Source organism: Mus caroli, unplaced genomic scaffold (assembly GCF_978045245.1).
Source record: "Mus caroli unplaced genomic scaffold, Mus_caroli_1 scaffold_7, whole genome shotgun sequence".
Lineage (NCBI taxonomy): Eukaryota > Metazoa > Chordata > Mammalia > Rodentia > Muridae > Mus > Mus caroli.
This window is the reverse complement of record NW_028227262.1, coordinates 124,799,114-124,822,752: the sequence shown is the minus strand read 5'-3', so window position 1 is coordinate 124,822,752 and position 23,639 is coordinate 124,799,114. Positions and strand designations below refer to the sequence as shown.

The 23,639-nt window shown below is 38.5% G+C and overlaps 1 protein-coding gene and 1 non-coding gene across 2 annotated transcripts; one reads left to right on the top strand and one right to left on the bottom strand.

The window, feature by feature from the left end:
- The first annotated feature begins 501 nt into the window (after positions 1 to 501).
- LOC110296441 (hyaluronidase-5) lies at positions 502 to 20,413 on the top strand. Its single transcript, XM_021165143.2, has 4 exons — positions 502 to 602; positions 10,949 to 12,087; positions 12,870 to 12,959; positions 19,707 to 20,413. The coding sequence occupies exons 2-4, from the start codon at positions 11,134 to 11,136 to the stop codon at positions 20,241 to 20,243; spliced, it is 1,581 nt and encodes a 526-aa protein (XP_021020802.1). The 5' UTR covers positions 502 to 602; positions 10,949 to 11,133; the 3' UTR covers positions 20,244 to 20,413.
- Positions 20,414 to 23,132: 2,719 nt separating this feature from the next.
- On the bottom strand, positions 23,133 to 23,263 carry LOC115031395 (small nucleolar RNA SNORA17). The gene has a single exon (XR_003837035.1). It is a non-coding gene; the product is annotated as a small nucleolar RNA SNORA17 (small nucleolar RNA).
- Positions 23,264 to 23,639: the final 376 nt, after the last annotated feature.

Sequence of the window (23,639 nt, the reverse complement as noted above, 5' to 3'; positions counted from 1 at the left end):
TTGTCTGGTCATAGATACCATCCCTTCATCCATCTTCTTTCATGAGTTTACTTGATGATCATATTTGTAGAGCCTACTGTAGTTCAGATTTTTGATACTATCTAGATTACATGGCAACAATCAGATTTATCATGTAACATGACAAAAATCTAGACAACGGTTGTATGGCAGTATAAAAATTGTGCTTCACTTAAGAAAACCATCAGGCTGATAGGAAAGATAAGTTTGAAACAAAGCCTATCCCAGAAGATCAGAGGTTAAGGAGAGAGAAAGAAAGAGGAAGATTTGTATTTTTTTTAAAAAAGCATTTTCTTTCTCAAGGAAGGGAGAGTTTAAAAGAGACAAAATAGAGAAGGAAGTAGTTTCTTGATGTGTTGTTTTGGGAAAAATCTGTCTACTTTGTGATGTCATCTGCTTCTAGGACTTTGAACTGACTCTGAAATCCTTTCTATGAGGTCACCTGTGGAGACAGTATTCCATCTGTTCTGGGTATGTTGGTGAGTCTAGCTAGGCCATGGTTCACATGAACACAGGAGGAGTATCTTTTACTATAATGAAAGTGCAGGTGGTGAGGAGTTCTGCATAAGGTCTTTTCCAGCAAGGTAATACTGCATGGTATTTCCTAAGCTTCTTGATATCTACTTGACTTCTTGGTTGAAAGCGATGAAAAGAATATGCTTTATTCATATATAGTATGTCCCAAATACACTAGCTAGTTCTTTTATGTTGCAAATCTTAGCATCTAATTGTTAACTCAAGTGCCTGGAAAGTCCATTCAATCTGGGAATGGGAGGTTTGGGGGCACTAAGTATAAAGTCCCCCAAAGTATTTCTGCTTCATAAAAAAAATTTATTTTCATAAAGGCTCATTTTGGTTAAAGTTTATTTCATGACTGGAATTTTTCTCTATAAGCATTATTAAATTTTATGTTTAATTGTATGGCTTGCCATGATTATTCAGGATGTTATCAGTTGCTGTAGAAAATTTTAATCCAGACCTGAGGTTTCTACCCTTCCTTTGACCATTTAGTTCCTGGATAAAATTCATACACAACCCTTATATTTACGATTAGCTTTAAACAGTACAGGCACTGGGCAAATATCTACCCTCTATGCTATTAGAATCTACTTTCCTATTGATAACCTCAAGTTATTACATACTATGTTTCTTCTTAACTCTAATTGGCCAATTATCAGGGCCACATTTACATGACTCACCTAACTCATGGTGACTTCTTCTTCCTCCATATTCTTGTCATGGTCCTCCTCTAGCTCTAAGCCCAGGATACCTAAACTCCACATATGTCTCTTCTGCCCACCTATTGGCTGTGGGCATCTTTATTTACCTATCAGAAATAACTTGGGGGCAGGGTCACTTACGTCTATGTGCAGAATATAGCTCTTGGGGGCCCACAGTTATCATTAAAATAGACAGCAAGACCTCAACAATCATTTCTAAAATTATTTTGAGTATAAAATAGTTATTGTGAAGAAATAGCTTACTTGTGATTTAAAAAAAAATGAGTTTCTTAGTCAAAGCCAATCCATAAGGGAATGTCAATAGTCCATTACTAGTATCTTTGCCACGATCACAGTGTCAGCGTGCATACTTGGATTACATTTAGTCCATCCACCGAGCACACAGGCCATAACTTAACAGTTGTGAGTAGCTGAATGTAGGAGATAGGTGTCTATGACCATGTGAAATGTCAGGGCACTCTGATACCTCATAAGGGCAAGAGGGTTTCATTCTGAAAGTTTATTATATTTACAGTTAGGGAAACAGCAAAGAATGTGGCCAGAAAGCGAATACTGGAGAAGAATTAATGTTTCAGCTCCTTACTCCTCATCTACTTGTATGTGTATCTTACTCAGTAAGACATAAGTGCAGACCGATGAGTCAAATCAAATAGATGGCAAGATGATTTTCTGGCTGAGGGTATGAACCATCTGCCAATTGTTCGACAACCTTATGTATTTCCCCCTCAGATATCCCTGAATGTGAATAATAATAGTCAGGAACGTAAGCTTGCCTACTGGGTGGGAAAAGAAAGCAAGGGATCAGTTTCCAGCTGTGTACAACAACAACTTTGTCAGTTCCTTTATTTTCAAGACTTTTCATTTTCCCAGGTACGGGCTTGATGGTGGATAAATTGTGAGCTTTAGAAAGAAAGGGAAGAATTTGAAACATTAGCATTGCATGCACATTTGTAATAGGACTATCAGAAAAATTAAAACTCCCTAGGTTTCAAATACTAGTATGAGCATGACAGACTCCAAAATCCTATATGGAATAGTGAATTGGTATCATCTCCTTGCTCTGCAGTGAGTATGTTCTAGTGAATGTTTTAATTTAACTGCCCACACTTCATAGGTAGATATTTGAGAGGCTTATATAAAAACTTCTTGCCTTTGCCTGACACTGATGTCTTCAAGATGTCAGCTGGAGCTGTAGGTGTAAGCAGGATACTCTGGCCAGTGGTGTTCCATCCTGGTGAATCCCATTTCTCTGAAGTTCTGTGACTTGGGCCAATACATTTAATGAATAGGTAGAGAAGAGCAAAACAAACAAAATTTACTTGGAATTTTCATGAGCACAGGAGAAATTCAAAGAAAAAAATGTATCCAAGATCTTAATATACATCCTAAACAAAAAAAAATTATGAAAAACTATGAAGACATAGGAAAAGCTTGCAGAAGGAGTAACTTATGGCCTAGGATGTTATGTGGGGAAATCTAGCTGATAAGAACATACCAAAGGTTTGATTGTGCAAACTCATTTTAGCTTCTGCTTGCATTCCCCAGCTATAGATTTTCTTCTTTTCCACATACAGGGGAGGGTACTCAGCACATGAAAAGCATTATCTTCTGGGGGTGGCTAGAGAGCCTGCTCCTCAGCACATGAGATGGAGCGTCATCTTCTGGGGCAGGTCAGACTGCCTGTCTGTCAGCACATGAGAAGCATCAACTCCAGGGGGAGGTAGAGAGCCCGTTTCTTGGCTGCTTTTGCTTAGTCCGTCTAAAGGCTCTTTAGTTCCTCCTAAACAGCAAGCATTGTGTTTCAAAATGGTGTGTTTTGAACCCCTCCAGAAGTTTTATGCTTGTTTTGTGTACACTATTTTCTTGCACTGTCAGAAAGAAACCGGTGTGCTAGTTATCAATCACCCATGGTTTTATAGTTAAAGAAAGAAAAGTTCAAAAGTATAATGAAGTTAAATATTTGGGCAAGGTAACATTGACATTTGTTTTTATTTCAATGTTGGTCCTAACCTAGAATATTTAAGTGGTGGTTAAGGTATCTACAGATATCCCTTAAGTATTAAGCATTAAGGTAGGTAAGGGTTTTATTCTGGTTGTTGAGAGAACAAGTTAGAAGTAATTTGCCTTTGACCAATTAATTAGAATATGGCCACTTTTATAATTAAAAACGTGTGTGTTGCACTACATAGATTTTTATCTATCAAAGTGATTTGAATCCATTTTACACTAACAATATGCATTTTGCACTTAATATACAAACATTATTTTATAACTAAGCTATTATTATATATAAATTTGGTTCTCAACTATAGATCCTGATTCACAATTTCCTCCTTAATTTGAGAATTTTCTCTTCTCCCAGGCATGTCATAGGAACTTTAACTGCCCTGAACTTTGTTATCAAATTGTTCATAGATTTTCTGCCTTCCCATTATCTGATAAGAGGTTGTAAGACTTCTTTTTCCCAGAAATTGCTTGCTTGGCACCGTGCATGTTGGAACTGTGTAAATGTGGCTGAAGAACAACAGGCCTTGCTTGGCGTTTCTCTCCTGACTCACAGGCATCAGGACACACTCTACTTGTGTAACCTTATTTTGACATATTCGTCAATGGTTCCCTCATGCCAATGCAATGAAGCCTCCCTTAAAATCAGAAAGGACAAACTTTTAGAGGTTTCATGCAGAAAGTCCTCAATGGATATTTGCCTAGAGAGAGCATGAAGCTCTGACTGCTCTACCCAGCTCTTACTCCGTAGATCTCTCTCTGTCCTCTGTAGCATTTTGTATGGCTGACTGTTAAGCCTGTTTCCTCGAGTCCTGGAAATTGTTCATGAAAAATGAACAAAACCCAATGAAAGGGCTGTGGGAAACTTGGCGCACAGCTAGCTGGTCAAAAGTGCATGCAAAGCTACCTGTAGTTTGTGAATGCCATCTGAATTTGTGGGTGTGTACCCAGCTGTCAGCCAAGAGCTCTAGCTCTGCAGTGGCAAAGCAAGTGGTGTTTGTTTGTTTGTTTGTTTGTTTTTGTTTTTTGTTTTTTTTTTAGATAACGTGCTGTTTCTTCTCTCTTTTCTGACTGCCTTGGCAGAGTCTTGTATGGAGATTGTGTGTGCTGCTGTCACCCTCACTAGCTCTGCAGCCTCTTAAGCACAGCTCTCAACCTGTGGGTCACAAACCCTGCCTCCAGGTAGCATAGTGGATAATGCTCATATCAGATATTTGCATTATGATTCATAACAGTGGCAAAATTACAGTTATGAAGTAGCAATGAAATAATGTTATTGTTGGGAGGGGTCACAGCATGAGGAACTGTATTAAAGCGTCGCAGCACTAGTAAGGTTGAGAGGCACTGCTCTAAATTCAGATTTCTGGTTAATTTGCTTTTGTATCTTGACCTAGGGATTCATAAGCCTCACATTTTTCTCGAGATACTCTCCAATCTAACCACATACATTGGTGTTTATGATTCCAAAGATGAAATAGCATTTATTACAGTCTTGCTACAGGCTCATGTGCTGGCATCACCAGCCAAGTGTTTCTAGATCCTTTTCATGACACAACCATTCTAATATTGTATCAGAGCATACTGTTAGTTGGCAGCTGGGACAATTATTAAAATATAGGATTAGGTTAGTATGTGTATCTTGAAGGTGTCTTCTAAGTTTGTGGCTTCTAGAAAGCAAGATTTTTTGTTGTTGTTTGTTTCTGTCTAAGGTCAAAAGCAACTTTTACTAAGGAAATAATATTTCTTATGTAAATTTATATCCACTTAATGTTTAAAATGTTGGTGGAAAGCTTATATCTCACCCCCATACATACATATAAATGTATGTATGTATGTATGTATGTATGTATGTATGTATGTATGTGTCTACAGAAACTTAACTCTCAAGGAGACATTTAGATGTGGTTGCCATTTGTTAAGTGATGACTATGAAATCGGAGCTCTCATAGATGGGATGAGTCCCACCATTTAAGCCAGGCCACAGAGAACTTGCTTGTTCTTACCAGCATGTGAGAGTGGCTTGCACCTTAACCTTGGAACTCCATTATCTAAAATCAAGTTTTTCTTACTGAGTCTGTAATTTTTAAGACTTATTTGCATGTATATATGTGTGTTTGTGGATGTTTGCAACACATGTGAAGGTGCCTGTGGAGTCCAGAAGTCTGTGGTCATGAGACAACTCATATGGTGCCCAGAACTGAAATCAGGTGTTTCAGAGGTATAGGTTGTGCTTGTAACTGTTGAAACATCTCTCCAGGCCTCAAGCTATAATACTTCATTGTAATAGCCCCCAATAGACTACGTTCAACACAGCGATTAAGATTTCAAGCAAGAGATGAACATGTGCTTTGATATAAGGTAGAATCCATTGAGACGAGAGAAAAGTTATCTGGTGCAAGTGAAAGATAGGAAATATTCTGCGGACATGGAAAGGGAAGGTTACCCCTCTCCTCAGAGTCCTTTTAAAGTATCTCACCAGGTACAGAGTGAGAATTTGAGCGGGACTTTTTTTTTTGTGAGGGTTGATGGTATAAAGACAGTGTTCTTTTGTGTAAGAGTACTTTGTGCTGGAATTTTCAGCACGTATCCCTGGCTACTGCTGTCTACCTATGGCACTACCTCAACAAAAGGAGCATGATCCAAAATACGATTCCTTTCCAATAACAACAAGCCAAGCACTACTTTGATTGACATTTTGAAAACATTCATTCTAAGATTTTAAAAGAGAAATTACATTTGCTTGCACAGTAAATGCTTATCTTTTTTTCAAAGGTTCACTGTAATAAAATGTAGACATTTATCTGTCAGTAAGCTGAAATGCTTAGCAAGTCAAGAAGACAGCCAATGGGAGCTGCCTTTACGACTGGACCCTGGAACTCATTTCAAACACTAATCAAAAAATTTACAACATTCTTTTCTTAATGTCCCATTCTTGCTAATCTTCCTTGCCACCAAACACAAACAGCGACTCAACAGACACACAGAAATACTGGTCTTTCTGCCCTATCATAAAGAAACATTGCAAAACATTCTTTCTTTGGTCAAAGGGCTGCCTTATCCTTACCACATAACCAATAGACTTGAAGCACTTCTGACCTACAGAGACACTAGAGGAAAACTCATTCATTTCAATAGTAAGTTACCTACTTTTCTTTCTATACTGTGATCTAATAGAGAAAAGGCAGTTGTGGTTTGGGGAGAATGATTGTCAAGTTCTGTGTCTGTAATTACCACATCTTTTTCCTATAATGACTTTAGTTGTGTGAGTAAAGCTTCTGCCATCTAGTTGCCCATGGTAGATACAGAACTACAACATCTTGGTCTTTGAGGATCTCTCGACTTTCCATACATATTTGGGGCAGTGTTCAGAAAGTTAAATCAAACATACAAGATACTGAAGATAAAGAAGAAGCAGAAGTCAAATAGAGAAGACAGTAGAAATGTAACATTATACTAACTTTTCTTGTTGAATCAAGTTTGTGAATTCTGGCCAAATTATCTATAAAATATGTTTCAAGAAAAAAATTGTTAGGAAATATACTTGTTTTCAGAAAAACTTGCACTTTTCACTGCTTTTATTTTCTGCTTATCTTTAAAAGCAAGATTTATTTTGAATTATGTGTGTGCAAGTATGTGCACTCACATGTGTTTGCATGTGTGTGTGTACATGTGTTTGTGTATGTCTACGTGTGAGTGCAGTATCCATGGAGGTCAGAAGAGAGTGTTTGACCACCTGAACCTGAAGTTACAGGCAGTTGTGAGCCACATGCTAGCCCTGGGCACTGAACTTCAGTCTTCTGTAAGAGCCACCTGTCTCTTCCTTTTAATTTTTTTAATAAGTTTGTCTAAAATGTAATGCTTAACTGGAGGTAGGTATCTATCTTTGTGTTGAAAGAAAGAACACTTCAGTACTCTGTACCCTGTGTCAATAGCATATAAGGACAAAATACTGGAGTCTACTCTCACATAGATTTTTATTTCTGCTTTTTCATTTGAAAGAATGAGTCTTTTGCTATTTGTAGATATAAGTTAGATGTAGTAAAAACCGCATCCAAAGTCTAGGAACTGTTTGTTCAATCTCTTGACTGGGCCTTTATCATGTACAGTTGTTCTTAGAACTGTACAGCCCTAAAGAATGAGGGAAAGGGGATAAAGAAACATGAAACTTTGTTATTTTATATATACCTAGTTGAAGGTAAGTTTTTATACAGAACTTAAAAATGTTTTAATTCATGAAACACATTTTAATGGTATAGAATTTCCCACATGTGGATTCATGTTGCTACTCAAAATGTTTTAGAATTTGGAGTATTTTGAATTTTCTTTCTTTTTTTCCCAAGTAGGCATGTTCTATCTAGTTGATAAGAAGCATAAGGCCATTTGTTACCTGGGATGAAATTAGTTAAACTTTTAAAACTTATTTTTAAAATGTATTTCTAATTGAAATAGAATTACTTTATCTGTTCCCTTTCCTTCCTCCAGCTCCTCCACCTACCTTTCCTCAAGTTCTCTCATGAACCCTACTCTCAAGTTGGTGATAGCCTCTTTTTATATATGGTAGCCCCTAAATATATATGGTAGCCCTAAATATATATGGTAGCCTTATATGTGTGTATATAATAGTAAATAATTCTTTAATTTTACATATTTATATATATTGTTATATATTTAAAGAGTTTAGAAGTCTATACTATTTAATATGTATTTAATATATATCTTAAATGTATTTCTTTAGTATATATCACATGTACATGTATGTGTGTTTGTGTATGCACATACATATAAATTCAACCTACTGTGCCAGTTTTTTGTTTGGTGATTTGTTTGTATGTGTGTATATGGTTTCAAGGTTGATCACTTTGTATTGAATAACTAATAAAGGAGCTAAGGCTTGGGAGAGGAAAATTTTCCTTCTCTTAGCAGTCAAAATGTTGAAGTTTTTTTTTAAGGGTGTGGCACTGTGAAATTTTTCTCTTCCTCATTAATATGACCACTGATATTGTCATAGTCTAGTTTATTCAGACATTTCTGGGAAAGACTTTTTGCACCAGATGTTCTGGTATCACGTATTGGTTCTTGTGATCTTTATGGCCCCTCTTCCATGATGATCCTTGAACTGGAGGAATGCTGGAGCTATAAAACAGGTGTATCCACTGGAGTTGAACTGTACACAATCTGTTGACCTCCACATTAAGTCCCAATGTGGTTGTCTGTGATAACCTCCGTTTGCTGTACAGAAAGGCTTCTTTGCTGAGGGGTGGTAGCTACCCTTATCTGTGGGTATAGGGACAAGATATAGAATGTAGTAAAAAATTGACTAGTCTAGAAAAGTGGCAGTAGTAGGTTCTTCTAAGGTCCACAAGGTTTTCACAAGCCCTAGGGAAGCTGGCTCATTTTTCCATACCAGTCATGATTTCCCTCCTATTGCGTACATCTTAAATCCAATGATATAGCTGTAGGTCGGCACTGACATATGAGTGCCACTTCTTGTACCATTGTACATATTTTACCATGCTCATAATTGCCATGGTTCACAAGGGTGCAGCTGGATAGGAATGTTAATTGCTTTCTTCTCTTCAGCTTGCATAATATGTTCTGGAACCAGGGAAGATAGACCATATGAGAGAGGCTTCCAGGTCAGATCCAGCTCAAATCATTTGAGTCCTGTCTAGCTTGGCTGGGAGACTATTAATGACTACTTCAATTACTTTAGGGGATATGGGACTGTTTAGGTCATTAATCTGATCCTGATTTAACTTTGGCACCTGGTATCTGTCTAGAAATTTGTCCTCTTCATCCAGGTTTTCCAGTTTTGTTGAGTACAGCCTTTTGTAGTAGGATCTGATGGTGTTTTGGATTTCTTCAATTTCTGTTGTTATGTCTCCCTTTTTATTTCTGATTTTGTTAATTAGGATACTGTCCCTGTGTCTCTAGTGAGTCTGGCTAAGGATTTATCTATTTTGTTGGGTTTTCAAAAAAAAAAAAAAAAAAAAAAAAAAAAAAAAAAAAAAAAAAACCAAACAAACCCAGATCCTGGTTTGGTTGATTCTTTGAATAGTTCTTTTTCTTTCAACTTGGTTGATTTCACCCCTGAGTTAGATTATTTCCTGATTTCTATTCATGTTGGGTGAATTTGCTTCCTTTTGTTCTAGAGCTTTTAGGTGTGCTATCAAGCTGCTAGTGTCTGCTCTCTCTAGTTTCTTTTTGGAGGCGCTCAGAGCTATGAGCTTTCCTCTTAGGAATGCTTTCATTGTGTCCCATAAATTTGGGTATGTTGTGGCTTCATTTTCATTAAACTCTAAAAAGTCTTTAATTTCTTTCTTTATTCCTTCCTTGACCAAGTTATCATTGAGAAGAGTGTTGTTCAGTTTACATGTGAATGTTGGCTTTCTATTATTTATGTTGTTATTGAAGATCAGCCTCAGTCCATGGTGATCTGATAGAATGCATGGGATAATGTCAATATTTTTGTATCTGTTGAGGCCTATTTTGTGACCAATTATATGGTTGTTTTTGGAGAAGGTGCCATGAGGTTCTGAGAAGAAGTTATATCCTTTAGTTTTAGGATAAAATGTTCTATAGATATCTGTTAAATCCATTTGTTTCATAACTGGTGTTAGTTTCAATGTGTCTCTGTTTAGTTTCTGTTTCCATGATCTGTCCGTTGATGAGAGTGGGTCTTTGAAGTCTTCCACTATTATTGTGTGAGGTGCAATGTGTGCTTTGAGCTTTACTAAAGTTTCTTTAATGAATGTGGATGCCATTGCATTTATTCAGAATTGAGAGTTCATCTTGGGAGATTTTACCTTTGATGAATATGAAGTGCCTGTAATTCTTTAAGGGATTTTTTGCTTCCTCTTTAAGGCCTTCTACCTTTTTAGCTGTGTTCTCCTGTATTTCTGTAAGTAAGTTATTAATGTCCTTCTTAAAATCCTCTACCAGCATCATGAGACATGATTTTAAATCTGAATCTTGCTTTTTGTGTGTGTTGGAGTATCCAGGATTCATTTGCTGTGGTGGGAGTGCTTGGTTCTGATGATGCTGAGTGGTCTTGGTTTCTCATATTTGAATCTCATATTTGCCTTTCCCCATCTGGTAATTCGTTGTTAGTTGTTATAGCTGTCTCTGGCTGGAGCTTGTTCCTCCTGTGATTCTGTTAGCCTCTGTCAGCACTCCTGGGTGTCCAACTCTCTCCTGAGTCTCAGTGGTCAGAGTACTTTCTGCAGGCAACCTCTCTTCTTGCAGGGTAGGTGCACAGAGGTCTGGAGCTCAGCTCTCCCTCCTGGCTGAAGATGAAGGCCCAAAAGGGACCCTGTCCTAGAAGTTATGTTGTTTCTGCAGCCTGCGTGCTCTCCTGGCAGACTGGTCCCTTTGAGACCCTGGATACAAGATGGCGTTCTCACCTGGTCTTGAGGTCCAAGTTATTTTTTTTTAACTTGTCTTTGCTAAGGCATTTGATGGATATAAAAAGGAAAATGAAAACAGTTACATTTAGTTATCTATGGGATCAGATGTGATTTAACTGTTACAGATTTGTATCATATATAAGAGAAAAAAATCTTACTGATTTAAACACAGTAGGAGATTACATCTTTGAAATAGAATTAAAGTGCCTGTAAACAGGGTTGAGGACTTAGTAAAGCTTCTAACTTGGCTGTAATAAATTCTGCATTTCTTTTTTTTAGTCATATATTATAAAGTTTGTCACAAAACATTCCTGAAGTATGAAGCAAGAAGAACAATAGTTCAATGTAAAGCAGTCATCGAACTTTCACCTCCCACAGATCTTTCTCACCTTTTGCAGCAAATATTTGAGAGACCAAAGTGTGTAAGAAGAAATAAGCAATTGGATACTAATTAATTCTCTGCAATGCGAGTGTTGTATTTTAAACACTCCATTATTCGGAGCCTTCTTAAGTCTAATGGACTACCCCAGACACTATTAGTCTTCCTTCTGATTCCGTGCTACTTGACTGTGGATTTTAGGGCACCTCCACTTATCCCTGATGTGCCTTTCCTCTGGGCCTGGAATGCCCCAACTGAGTCTTGTTTCACAAGGTTTAATCAGCCACTAGACCTTAGTCTGTTCTCTTTAGTAGGAAGCCCCAGAAAAAGTGCCACGGGTCAATCTGTCACAATATTTTATAATGATCGTCTGGGTCTCTATCCTCACATAGATGACTCACAATTAGTTTTTCATGGAGGGCTACCCCAGCTGGTGTCTCTAAAATCTCATTTGGAAGTAGCTAAGACTGACATCTTGCATTACATGCCAATAGACAACGTGGGCCTGGCTGTCATTGATTGGGAAGACTGGCGGCCTACCTGGGCAAGAAATTGGAAACCCAAGGATATTTATAGGAATAAGTCTATTGAGTTGGTCCAGCAACAAAATCTACTACTTAATTTCACAGAAGCTGTCAAGAGGGCCAAAAAAGAATTTGAAGAGGCAGCAAGACATTTTATGGAAGAGACTTTAAGATTGGCAAAATCACTTCGGCCAAATCACTACTGGGGCTTTTATCTTTTTCCTGATTGTTATAACAATAAATTTCAAGTCACTGATTACAAAGGAGAATGCCCTGATATAGAAAAGCACAGAAATGATGCTCTCTTCTGGATATGGGAGGAAAGCACAGCCCTGTACCCATCCATCTATTTGAAGAGTAGCTTGAAGTCATCCCCACAAGCACCACTCTATGTCAGAAATCGTGTACAAGAAGCCATTCGAGTGTCTAAAGTCAAAGACCCTCGTAATCCACTTCCTATTTTCGTGTATTTTCGCATTGTCTTTACTGACCTAACTTACCAATATCTATATGAGGTAAGTAAATCAAGGCATGGCAGCTAAGAGATCATATTTACAAACTATGTTGCGTGGACTTTTATGTTTTTAAAGGATGAAATTTAGATTTTATTATTTATGAATGTATACATGAAGAAAGTGTTGTTTGTAATGTAGGCAAAGATGAGAACACTTTACGTCTTTTAAAATTAAAAGTAGAATTTTTGGTGTGGGTAAAGGGTTCACTCACCTCAGGTGTCATTCCTGATGAGATAACTAGATATAGATATCTTTTTTTTTTTTAAATCAGATCCTGTTGCTAGAACCTGAAGTTTGCCCATTAGGTTAGTATTTCTGGCTATTGAGCCTGGGGGATCTGCCTGTGGACCTTCCCAGCACTATGTTTGCAAGCTTGCAAGTGCACAGCGCCATGCCCAGTTCCTTTTTGATAGTATGGGCCCTAGGGGTAGAATTTGGATCCTCATGATAGTTCAGCATCCATTTTACCAATCAGTCTATCTTCCCAGCCCAGCACTTTAATCCTGATTTTACTCATATGACATGTTAGTGTCCATAGAGAATTATATGCAGTGTAGACTATACTTCAACTCTGTTTCTCTTTTTTATTTAATAGATGAGTTCTCTTGTAAGCAGAAGTACTGAGAGCAATGATACTATTTTTAAAACAGTAACAAAATATTTGTGTAAAGAGTATATAAAGAGGATAGTAATAATTTAAAATATTGTTGGGTCATCATCATATTTAGCTTTGTTGAGTGTTTTTACTTTCTCCACATGGACTAACTCTTCGTGTCTTCCAGGATGACCTTGTGAATACAATTGGTGAAACAATTGCACTGGGTGCCTCTGGAATGGTAATGTGGGGAACTCTTAGTTTATCACAAACTATGGTAAGTTGAATTGGTAGATAAAAGATACAGAAATTTATATTCTTACTATTTGGAGGACTTACTAGGTATTCAATAAGAACATAATGGCGATTGGCTGATCGGATGTTCTCTGTGCTATCTGGATTTTGATCTGTCTTGTATTTGTTGTTTGTCAATCAGGAACTGCATCTGTTCCTGTTTTGTGCTGAGGAATGAGATATTTAGTAAGATTAACGAAAATTCTATAGGCTCCCTGGTTTGTAAGATGCAGAACCAAGAATCCAGTTTCTTTCCAGTAATGTGGTGTTTGGTGTCAGACAATATGACTCCCTTTAGTTGCTTAATTGTTCATATTGTTTTTCCCTCTGATTCTTTCATTCTTTAGACCCCAAAAGAGAGTAATGTATATACTACTAAACTGAAGGAGGATGTTTCCATTTCTATAGGACATGGAATGGAAATGAAGTCATGAAGAAAGTCAGATGAAAGCCATGACCCATCTTGTCTGGCCTAGGACTGTTAGATGACAGATTTGATAACCTAGTAAAGGAAGACGCATTCTGAGAATTATGACATGTGTCTTTTGTCTTCTATGTAGAATATCACCAGTCCTATCTCATTAAAAATATCAAGATAGAGATATTTGTGCGAGTTCTTTCAAGGTAGCCTCAGTTTTCTGACCATTTCCAATAGAAATAAATACAAATAAATGTAGGGAAAATTATATGTCTCAACAAATTCTGTTATATCTCATAAAACTATTTAAAGTTGGAATCATCATAGGTATATTCTAATTCTACAATTTGCTCCTTTTTTTCCCCCCAAAACTTCAGACTCCTTTCTCAAGAGTATTATTAATTCAAATATGGAATCACAGAATAAATTGTGCACACTATTTAATTTAAAAGTAAAAGAACTGGGGCTGGAACATGAGCTGGGAGGGGTGAAGTGACACCTGAAACTTCCACCTGACTTCCACATATGTGCCACGGCCTATGTGTGTTCTAACTGATACTCCAGAACATACACAACAAAGACAAAAGAAAAACAGAGACCTCTGCTCCCAGTGAGTAGGAGGAAGGGACACATTACTCGCCTGTCACACTTGTCACAATGTCTATAATGCTCATTGCTTTCTGTTGTTAAAATTTTTATTTTTGAATAATCATGGATATATACAATGAAAAAGTCATAATGTTCTGCATCTCCCCTTCCCCTGCCACAGTAGACCTGATGAATCAGGAATAAAAGAAAATTGAAGTGTGGAGTAGTATCATGCAGAGTGTTCTGCAGGCCTGGCTCTCAGAAAAAGATCGGAATAGTGGGGTCTGTGTGTGTGTGGTGTGTGTGCATGTGTGCATGCATGAATGTGGTGTGTATATGTGTGTGTATTGTATGTGTGTGTGTGTGTCTGTATGTTTGTGTGTGTCTGTGTCTGTGTGTGTGAACAAGGAAAGAGAGTAAATGACAAGTGACTGGGCAGGAAAAAGTCATTCTTAGCAAGAGAAGGCTGAACCCATACAGTCTCAGGACAATCTCCTTGTATGTTTGTTTGGTTGGGGCAGGAAGTGAGTTACTGACTTATCACAAGTGGATACAGGTTCTGGCTGGGCATTGGTGGTGTGCTCTTTTAATCCCAGCACTCAGGAGGTAGAGGCAGGCAGATCTTCCCTTTGGAGGCCAGCCTGGCTTACAGAGCAAGTCCAGGTCAGCTAAGACTACATTGGAGAAACCTGGTCTTGAACCAACCCTTCCACACACACACACACACACACACACACACACACACACACACACAAAGTTTCTTAGCTTAATGTATTTAAAGGAACATACTTCATTATAATTCCTGTGAGTGAAAACTTGATGCAGGTTGAGGTTTGACTAAGCCTCCTAGGGATCTTTAGTAGGATCTATTCAGGAAGAGCCTTCAGCTTTGGTGCCACTGCTTTCTATATAAGGCCCTGTCTTAACATTTTCTCCTATAGACTCTATACATCTCTGCTACCTTTTCCCAATCACTGACCAGTTTTAGCTTTATCTTTGTTATTCATCATTTCTGATCCATATTCCCATGGACGGCCAGTCATGGTTCCTCTGATTAGTCGAGAACCTGAGAAAGTAGTGATTACGATCAAGAAAATGCCAACTCTACCAGTCTCACCTAATGAAGCTTGATTGTTTATTGTCCAGGAATTTGTGAGTGATTAAACACAGCCATTATTAAAAGCAAAACAATAGGAAGATAGAGTAACCAGAAGGTATAAAATTAGTGTTTTTTAATAAAATATTTTATTGGATAGTTTATGTATTTACATTTCAAATGTTATACACTTTCCCCATTTCCTGTCCAGAAACCCCATATCCAATCCCATTCCCCCTGCTTCTATGAGGGTGCTCCCCCTTCCACCCATCCACTCCTACCTCACAGGCATTCCCTTATATTGTCAAATCGAGCCTTCTCAGGACCAAGGGCCTCTCCTCCCATTGATGCCAGACAATGCCATTCTCTGCTCCATATGTGGCTGGAGCCATGAGTCCTTCCATGTGTATTTGGTTGGTGGTTTAGTCCCTAGGAGTTCTGTGGGATCTGGTTGGATGATATTGTTGTTCTTCTTATGGGGTTGCAAACCCTTTCAGTTCCTGCAGTCCTTTCTCTAACTCCTCCATTGGGAATGATTAATGTTTAAAACAATAGCTAATATAAAATAAATACATATTTATATAAATATAAAAATGATAACAAATGCTCAAAATATACCAGGTGTTACCTCATGTTCACCTCAGTCCTGGAGGTTGTGTAGGTCTAGCTGTTATATATATATATATATATATATATATATATATATATATATATACATATATATACATATATATATGGTTGGATACACTCTAGGATAGACTCACATTACATGTCCGTTCTATGTAATGGTAGTGTGCTCAGTTCCACATTCAGTGCTGTTAGATTGATAACTTGAAGTTATCATTGTGGGTATATTTATATCTCATATTTCTAGCTTATTTTTTTCATAGAGTACATATAAGGTTATGGCAAAATCATAATCATTCCATTAGTCTGTCTTTTGCCTAACCCTTCTCTCTGCAAATGTCTGGAGTATCAGTTGAACTTGGTATAAAGTTTCATCTATTTGGCACTGAAAATGTAGCCTTAAAGACTACAGTGTGTGCACACATGAAACTGGAGATATCAAGAAAACAAAGCACTCTAGATCAACATGAGCAGAAATTATATGAATTCAGAGAAACTGAAGTTGCAAGTACAGGACCTGCACAGGTCTGCATCAGGTCCTCCGTGTAGGTATTATGAATTCCATTTATGATTTGTGTTTTTACGGTACTCCCGAGTGTGCAAATGATTGAGTCTCTTATGCCTCCTCTTGGGCTCTTTTCCTTCTGTTGGTTTGTTCTTCCCACCTTCAATGCAATAGCTTTTATTTTACCTTATTACAGTTAATATTAATTTTTTTAGAAGCATGTTCTTTTCCAATGTGAAGCAGGAAGGGAGTACAACTGGGTAGGAAGAAAATCAGTGAGGAACTAGGAGCACAGGAAGGGGAAACTGTAATCAGAATGTAATTTCTGAGAAAAGAATCTATTTTCAAGCTGGGCAGTGGTAGTGCATGCCTTTAATCCCAGCACTTGGGAGGCAGAGGCAGGTGGATTTCTGAGTTTGAGGTCAGCCTGGCCTACAAAGTGAATTCCAGGACAGCCAGGGCTATATGGGGAAACTCTGTCTCAAAAAAACCAAAAACCAAAAAACAAACAAACAAAAAAACCCCCCCAAAAAACAAAAAAGAATCTATTTTCAATAAAAGGAAAATTTAAATGAAAAAATTAGAATACAGTATTTTGGAACATAAAAAAAGAAGATAAAGTACTTAAAGGAATAGTTAATAGTAGAAGCATTTTACTGGCAATTAATATTGGTATGTGAATCCTACCACACAATACATCTTGATTGTTTTTTCCCTAAATTCTCCCAGATCCTTCTCATTTATTTATACCCCGCCCCAATCTCATACTATTTTAAATTTTTCTACTCCCCTTTCCTCTTGCTTCTCCCCAAAAGCAAAATAAAATATCAAAAATAACAAACAGAAACCAATAAGATACCAAAAAAAAAAAAAAACCAACAACAACAAACCAAACCAAAATGAAACAAACAGAACTTCTTCCCCTCAACACACACACACACACACACACACACAGAGACACAGACACAGACAGACACACACACAGAGACACACACCACAGTCCATTTTTTGGCCAATTTTACTCCTAGGCATGGGTCCTTCTGTGGAGTACCTTTTTTTTTTTTTTTTTTTTTTTTCGAGACAGGGTTTCTCTGTATAGCCCTGGCTGTCCTGGAACTCACTTTGTAAACCAGGCTGGCCTCGAACTCAGAAATCCACCTTCTCTGCCTTCCGAGTGCTGGGATTAAAGGCGTGCACCACCATGCCTGGCCTGTGGAGTACCTTTTAAAGGAAGAAACAATAGTATGTAATAGTATGTAATTTATCGACTGTCATATCTTCACCCAAGGCTAGAGGGAAGATTCTATCCTCAATGGCCTTTATGGCTCCTATAACATCCTTCCCTCGAAATAGGGACCTTAAATCATTTAGGAGATGGATTGATATTGGGGAAGAAATAATAACCCACTTTGACCAGGAAAGTCCAGATATTTACTCCCAAAGTTGTTCAACAGAAGGGATTGGTGTATGGGCTAGTGTTTCAGTCATATTGTACTTATTTATAGCTTCTTCTTCTTTCTTTTTCTCCTCCTCCTCCTCCTTCTCCTTCTTCTTCCTCTCCCTCTTTCTCCTTCTCCTGCTTCTTTCTTCTAATTTTATTTCTTATTGAAACATTATTTTCAAATACTATATACTGATCATGGTTTTCATCTCCTCCCATATACTCCTAATCTCTTCACCCTTCTAACTCCATGCCTTCTTACTCAAAGGGAAAGAAAACACAAAACAGGCAAATTATGATAAAAATCCAAAAATATATAAACTAGGAAAAAAAGCACAGAAATGCTCTCTCTCTCTCTCTCTCTCTCTCTCTCTCTCTCTCTCTCTCTCTCTCTCTCTCTCCCCATAAAAACTCAACGTGAAAACCATAATACGCTAGTTAAAGTCCAGTAAAGGAAAGCAAAGGTCTGAAAAATCAGTATCGACCATAAATATTGCCCTAATCTTCTGAATTCATTTTACATCGGCCATCTTGTAGTGGGCATGGGACCTGCTGTGAAGTGTGGTGAGACTTCCTTGTGTGCGGTTGTTAATTGGAGTCAGTTTCTTGGTTAGCTTCTTCGTTGGGGATGAGAGTACCTGTCTGCTTCCTCATCTCAGGGTTCATACTCTGTCTTGTTTGGATCTGTGTAGATCCTGTTTATTGTACCATAGTCTCTGTGAGTTCGTATGTGTATCATTTCTGTTGCATCTGAAAGGCACTGTTTCCTTGAGATCATTCATTTCTTCAGGCTATTACAATCTCTCTTTCTTCTCTTCCGCATAATTCTCTGAGTCATTTGATGAGGGATTTGATGAAGGCATCCCATTTAGGACTGATTGTTACAAGATTTCCCTCTCTGCACATTACCCGGCTATGGGTCTCTGTCTTTGTTCCCTTCTACTGCAGGAGAACGCATCTCTGATTATGGCTGAGACACTGATCTATGAATATAGCACAATATTACTAGGAGTCATTTTATTGCTATATTCCTTTAACAGAACAATAGTATTTGATTTCCTCCCCAAGGGCCGTGGTTTATCTAGTCTCAAATCTTGGCCACAGGAACAGTGTCAGAGGTTTCCTCTCATGGAGTGGGTCTTATATCCAACCAGACAGTGGTTATTCCCATAGTGTTTATACCAGGATTGGACCATAATGCAAAGCTTCTAAGCAGTGTTCCTTTAGAAGAGATAACAAGGAATTAGGAATCAGAACTCCTTTCTGGAATTCTATTCCTTCAGCAAAGATTCCTAGGCTGCCTAATTAATTTTTATGTTCAGTCCTTATTTATACCAACATGAAGATGCTCAACACTCAAACTCTGCAAAGTTTTCCAGAGGACTGACTATTATGCATACACAAGTATGTCACATTTATATTAACTATACAGTTTGAACCCCTTTGTTTTGAGCCATCAATTCAGTAACTATCTTTGGTACTGTTTAAATTTGTCTCATAAACATGATTCTTATATTTTTTATGATTTATTGATGGTTAATTGAGAAAACATAGGCCTCATATAGATACACATACATATTTTTCTTTTTGTTGTTGTAATAATCCTATGTATCCGGTTTTAAAAAAATCATCTTTATTCTACAAGTTATATAACTTGAGTGTAATCAACTGGACTTGGGTCATCCAAATAGGATATTTGGATATTTGAGATATTCCCAAAACCATTTATGAAGCTGTGATTCCAATCACCAGGGCCAGAGAAATTCAAAGCCCATATTCTGACAGTTGAAACATTCTATCCCTTTGATTAATTCATTAATAACTGAGGAAGTTCAAAGCCAAATTGAATCTCAACTAGATAATTATTCACCACCATGAAATGGCACGCAAAACTTAAGAATGTTAGGAGAACAATTGGTTAAATAATGTTACTTGTTAAAGTGATAAAGAATATTTACTAATAATGTTGGTATGCCTTTGCTTTTTTTAAAGAGTTGGTGCAGTGTATTGTCACAGAGAACTTATGCCTTGATAATCTATTTTATGATTTTACAGAAATCTTGTCTGAACTTACATGATTACTTGAAGACCATCCTGAATCCTTATATCATCAACGTCACCCTTGCAGCCAAAATGTGCAGCCAAACCCTTTGCCAGAATCAAGGTGTGTGTTCAAGGAAGGATTGGAATTCGAATGACTATCTCCACTTGAGCCCTCAGAACTTTCAGATTCAATTTGTGAAACATGGAAAGTATGAAATCCGTGGCAATCCCACCCTTGAGAACCTGTTATACTTTTCCGAAAAATTCCGTTGCAGCTGTTTTGCCCACCTGAACTGTCAGGAGAGAGTTGACATAGAAAGTGTTAGCTCTGTCAGTGTGTGTACTCTGGAAGACATTTGCATCAATTCCCTTGTAATTTCAGACAAAAGTGAACTACCTAAGGACTGGAATCGCCCTTACTTTGTTAATAGCAATCAATCAGATATTACATCATCTGCCACAGTGAGTCCATGTGTGCCAAGAAAAAATGTCAGCGGGTATCTCTTTGTTCTCTCTCTATATTCACAGCATTTGAAATATTCGCTATAGAGTTTTAACCACTCAAAACTGGACACCACCTTTCAAAAATAATTCCATCTAAATAATCAGGATTATACTTTGAATTTCAGAGGCAAAATATATATTCTTCTATCAAAAACTGATTGTAAGGCTGTCATACTTTCAGGGTTAATGGTCTACTGAAAAGAGTGAAGATTAAATAAAATCAAGTTGCTATAAATGAATGTCTTTTAGTAATTTGTTTTTAGAAGTATGCTATTGGTTCAAATTTGGCAACGTTTTTGATCAATTTACCATTGATTAAAAGCTTTAAGAAAATGAACATTTGTATCTTTTAAAATGGAATTTCTGAAGTGCTCTAATCTGCATAATTTTAATTTTTAGCCATTCTATTTTGAAAAGTATTTATATTTAGTATTTATGGAAAAGTAAGCTTTAAAATCGATATTTTACATGAAAATATATTTTTGAAATTTATACTTTTAAAGTATTCAAATTGACTTTTCATTTCTGATCATCAAGATTAATTCATGTACCTAAAATAGCCTTTTTCATCTAAGCAACTTGTTCATTAATCTGTATCCTAAACCTTTTATTGAGTTTTACTTCTTTCAGGCTTGGTATTCAATGTCACTAAATCCTTAGATTGGAGTAAGGCAAGTGTGAAATGTGCTATCTTCAATATCCAAATAGGCCCACTTCTTCCTTGGTGGTGGGAGGGGTCAGGTTCAATTACTTATCTTTGGAAAGAATATCTCTGTACAGTCCACACCATTGGATGCCCTAAGAATTTTACAGAGTTAGAAGGCAGGCCCTTGAATTTGGGTTGAATTTATTTACCATCCTCTGATGCTTCTATGTGGTCCCCACAAGTCCAAAGTAGTTGTTACCTCCTGCACACTTGGTACAATAAGCATAAATCATCAGTATTGGGAACCAATGTAATATTTTGTGAGAGAAATATAATCAAGATCCCTTCGAAGTTATGACTCAGGGCTGGAGAGTTAATCTATCCTTGAAGTAAAACTGCAAAGTTATATTGATGGCCTTGGCAACTGAAAGATAATTGCTTCTGGTGGTCCTTATGAATAGTTGCTGAGAAAAAGGCATTTGCTACATCAATAGCTTCATGCCCTGGACCAGGAGATGTGTTAATCTGGTCAAGTAAAAACCCGACATCAGGTACAGCTGCTACAATTGGAGACACTACTTGATTGTGTTTTCCAACTGTTAGTCTACGCAATGTCTTCTGTAATGGCCATATAGGAGAGTCAAAGGGAGTTGTGCTGAGAGCCACAACCTGTGTGTCTTTCAAATCCTTTATGGTGACACTTATGCCTTCAATTCATTCGGGGTGTGATACTGTTACTTTTTAAAACAATGTACTTGTTTTTTATGAATTTTACATCATGCACCCCGATCCCTCTCATCTTCTCTCGTTGGACCCATCCTCTATCCTTGGAACTTCTCCCCTTAACAGAGAAAAACAATTTCATTGTGGAAGCTGTGTCACGGTGTGTCCCACGGTACACACTTTTGTCAATATTACTTTGCTTGCAAATGTTCAGTGCAATGACTCTCATATTATTAGGTCTGGTATTAGGTTTCTGGCTTCTGCCACTCTATCAATACTGGACCTCACTGGGACTCTTTTTAGATATTCTGTTATTGTCCTGTGTCATGGAGGTTCTGTAGTTTTAGATCTATGGGACTGGCCTTTTCCTGCACTCCTGAAGGTCATCTATGGGATGGTCCAATTTAAAGCCCTGGATCTGGGCCTGATCCATATCTGAACTTGTCAACCTACCCATTCTCCCACTCTCAGGTTCTCGTGGCCAGTTTACCCACAACAGCCATAGCCAGGGCCAGCTCTACCCTGCTGCCTAGATGAGATTCAGGGCCCACTCTCTGATGTGTTGCAGCCAGTGAAAGACACGGCCAGTTCTCCCACTCTTGTGATCCTGGGCCAGCTTTTCTGCCTGCTATAGGTGGAGAGGGATTAGAGAGGAGAGGAGAGCCATCTCCTGTTAAGACCAATGCTCCCATACTCATACCTTGGGGGCTGGCTCACTTGCAACTCCCTCAATGTGCAAGCACTGCTCTCTCCAGTACTGCAGCTGGCTGGGGGTGGTATCAGCTCTCCTACTCTCATGCCTCTAGGGCCGGCTCTCCCATCATGCCCAGGTGGGGCCAGTTCTACACAGTCCTCAGACATCAACATTTCCCCAGGTGGCAACCAGACTAGGGATGTCCGCCTGACCTTTGGTGGTAACAGCCCCCTGTTACTTCAGGGCTAGGAACTCAGATGTGGCCCCTGATAGCAGCACAGGTCAGGATCCCATCATGGTCCTTCGTAGCATCACCTGATACTCACATCAGGCTGTTCATCACTACCCTTGAGTCTCCAGTTCTGCCTCTCTTTACCGTGCCGCACCTCTCCGTTCCTTTTTCATTTCTCCACCACTTCCTCCTCTTAGTGGCACCCAGAGTCTCTGTCTGGTCTGGGATCACCTCAGGAGTGGTCTTAGGAGTGCTATGCCCTGCTCATGCATTACGGTGCTAGGCAGGGGTCATATGTGGCAATGCTCACTGCCCTTCTCCTGCCCCTGCCACAACAGGCCTGTGAGGTGCCAGACTGGTGTTCAATCCAGGCCAGCTCCCCGTCCAGGCCACACAGCGCCAGTCTGGTGGTCATTTAAGGCTCACTTCTCACCCTGACAGCCAAGTGGTCTTTTGTAAGGGTTGTCTGTTTAAGGCTTACCTCCTCCAAAGGCCACAGTCCAAAGGCAGGGTTCTTTTAGTCTCCCCATCCCGGGAGCCTGTTGCCCCAGGATGACTTGGGGTCATCTCTCAGGATAGCTCCCTATCTGGGGCCCTTGGTGCCAGACTGATGGTTGTCTCAGGTTTCCTTTTTTAGGGACTATTAGGCTAGTAATATTTCAGATGTCCATAGGTCAGAACACTGAGCATAGACTCAGCCTCTCTCCTCTCTGCCATCTACTGACACACATGTGACACAGCAGCCGCAGCTGCAGTGCCTCTCGGGCAGAAGTGAAAGTGTTTTTGTTTCACTATTTTCTTTGGCGGAGGAGCTCTAAAGGCTTCCAGTTAGCTTTGCCAACCACAATTGCCCTGATTCCACAAATCAGTTGGTGAGAATTATACCAGCTTCTAAATATGTCTATCCCAATTATGCATTCTGGGTCTGTGGAAATGGCCATGGGATGAGTTTGGGGACCCAGTGGACTTACTGATTCAGACTTCCGCCAAAACTCCATCAATCACCTGTCCTCCACAAGACCCTACTTTAACTGGAGGGTCACAGTGTCTCTTGGGGGTCCCAGAAATAACATCAATTCAGAGCCGGTAGCCAATAGACCCCCAGAAAGTCTGATTATTTCCTTCCCCCAGTATATAGTTACCCTT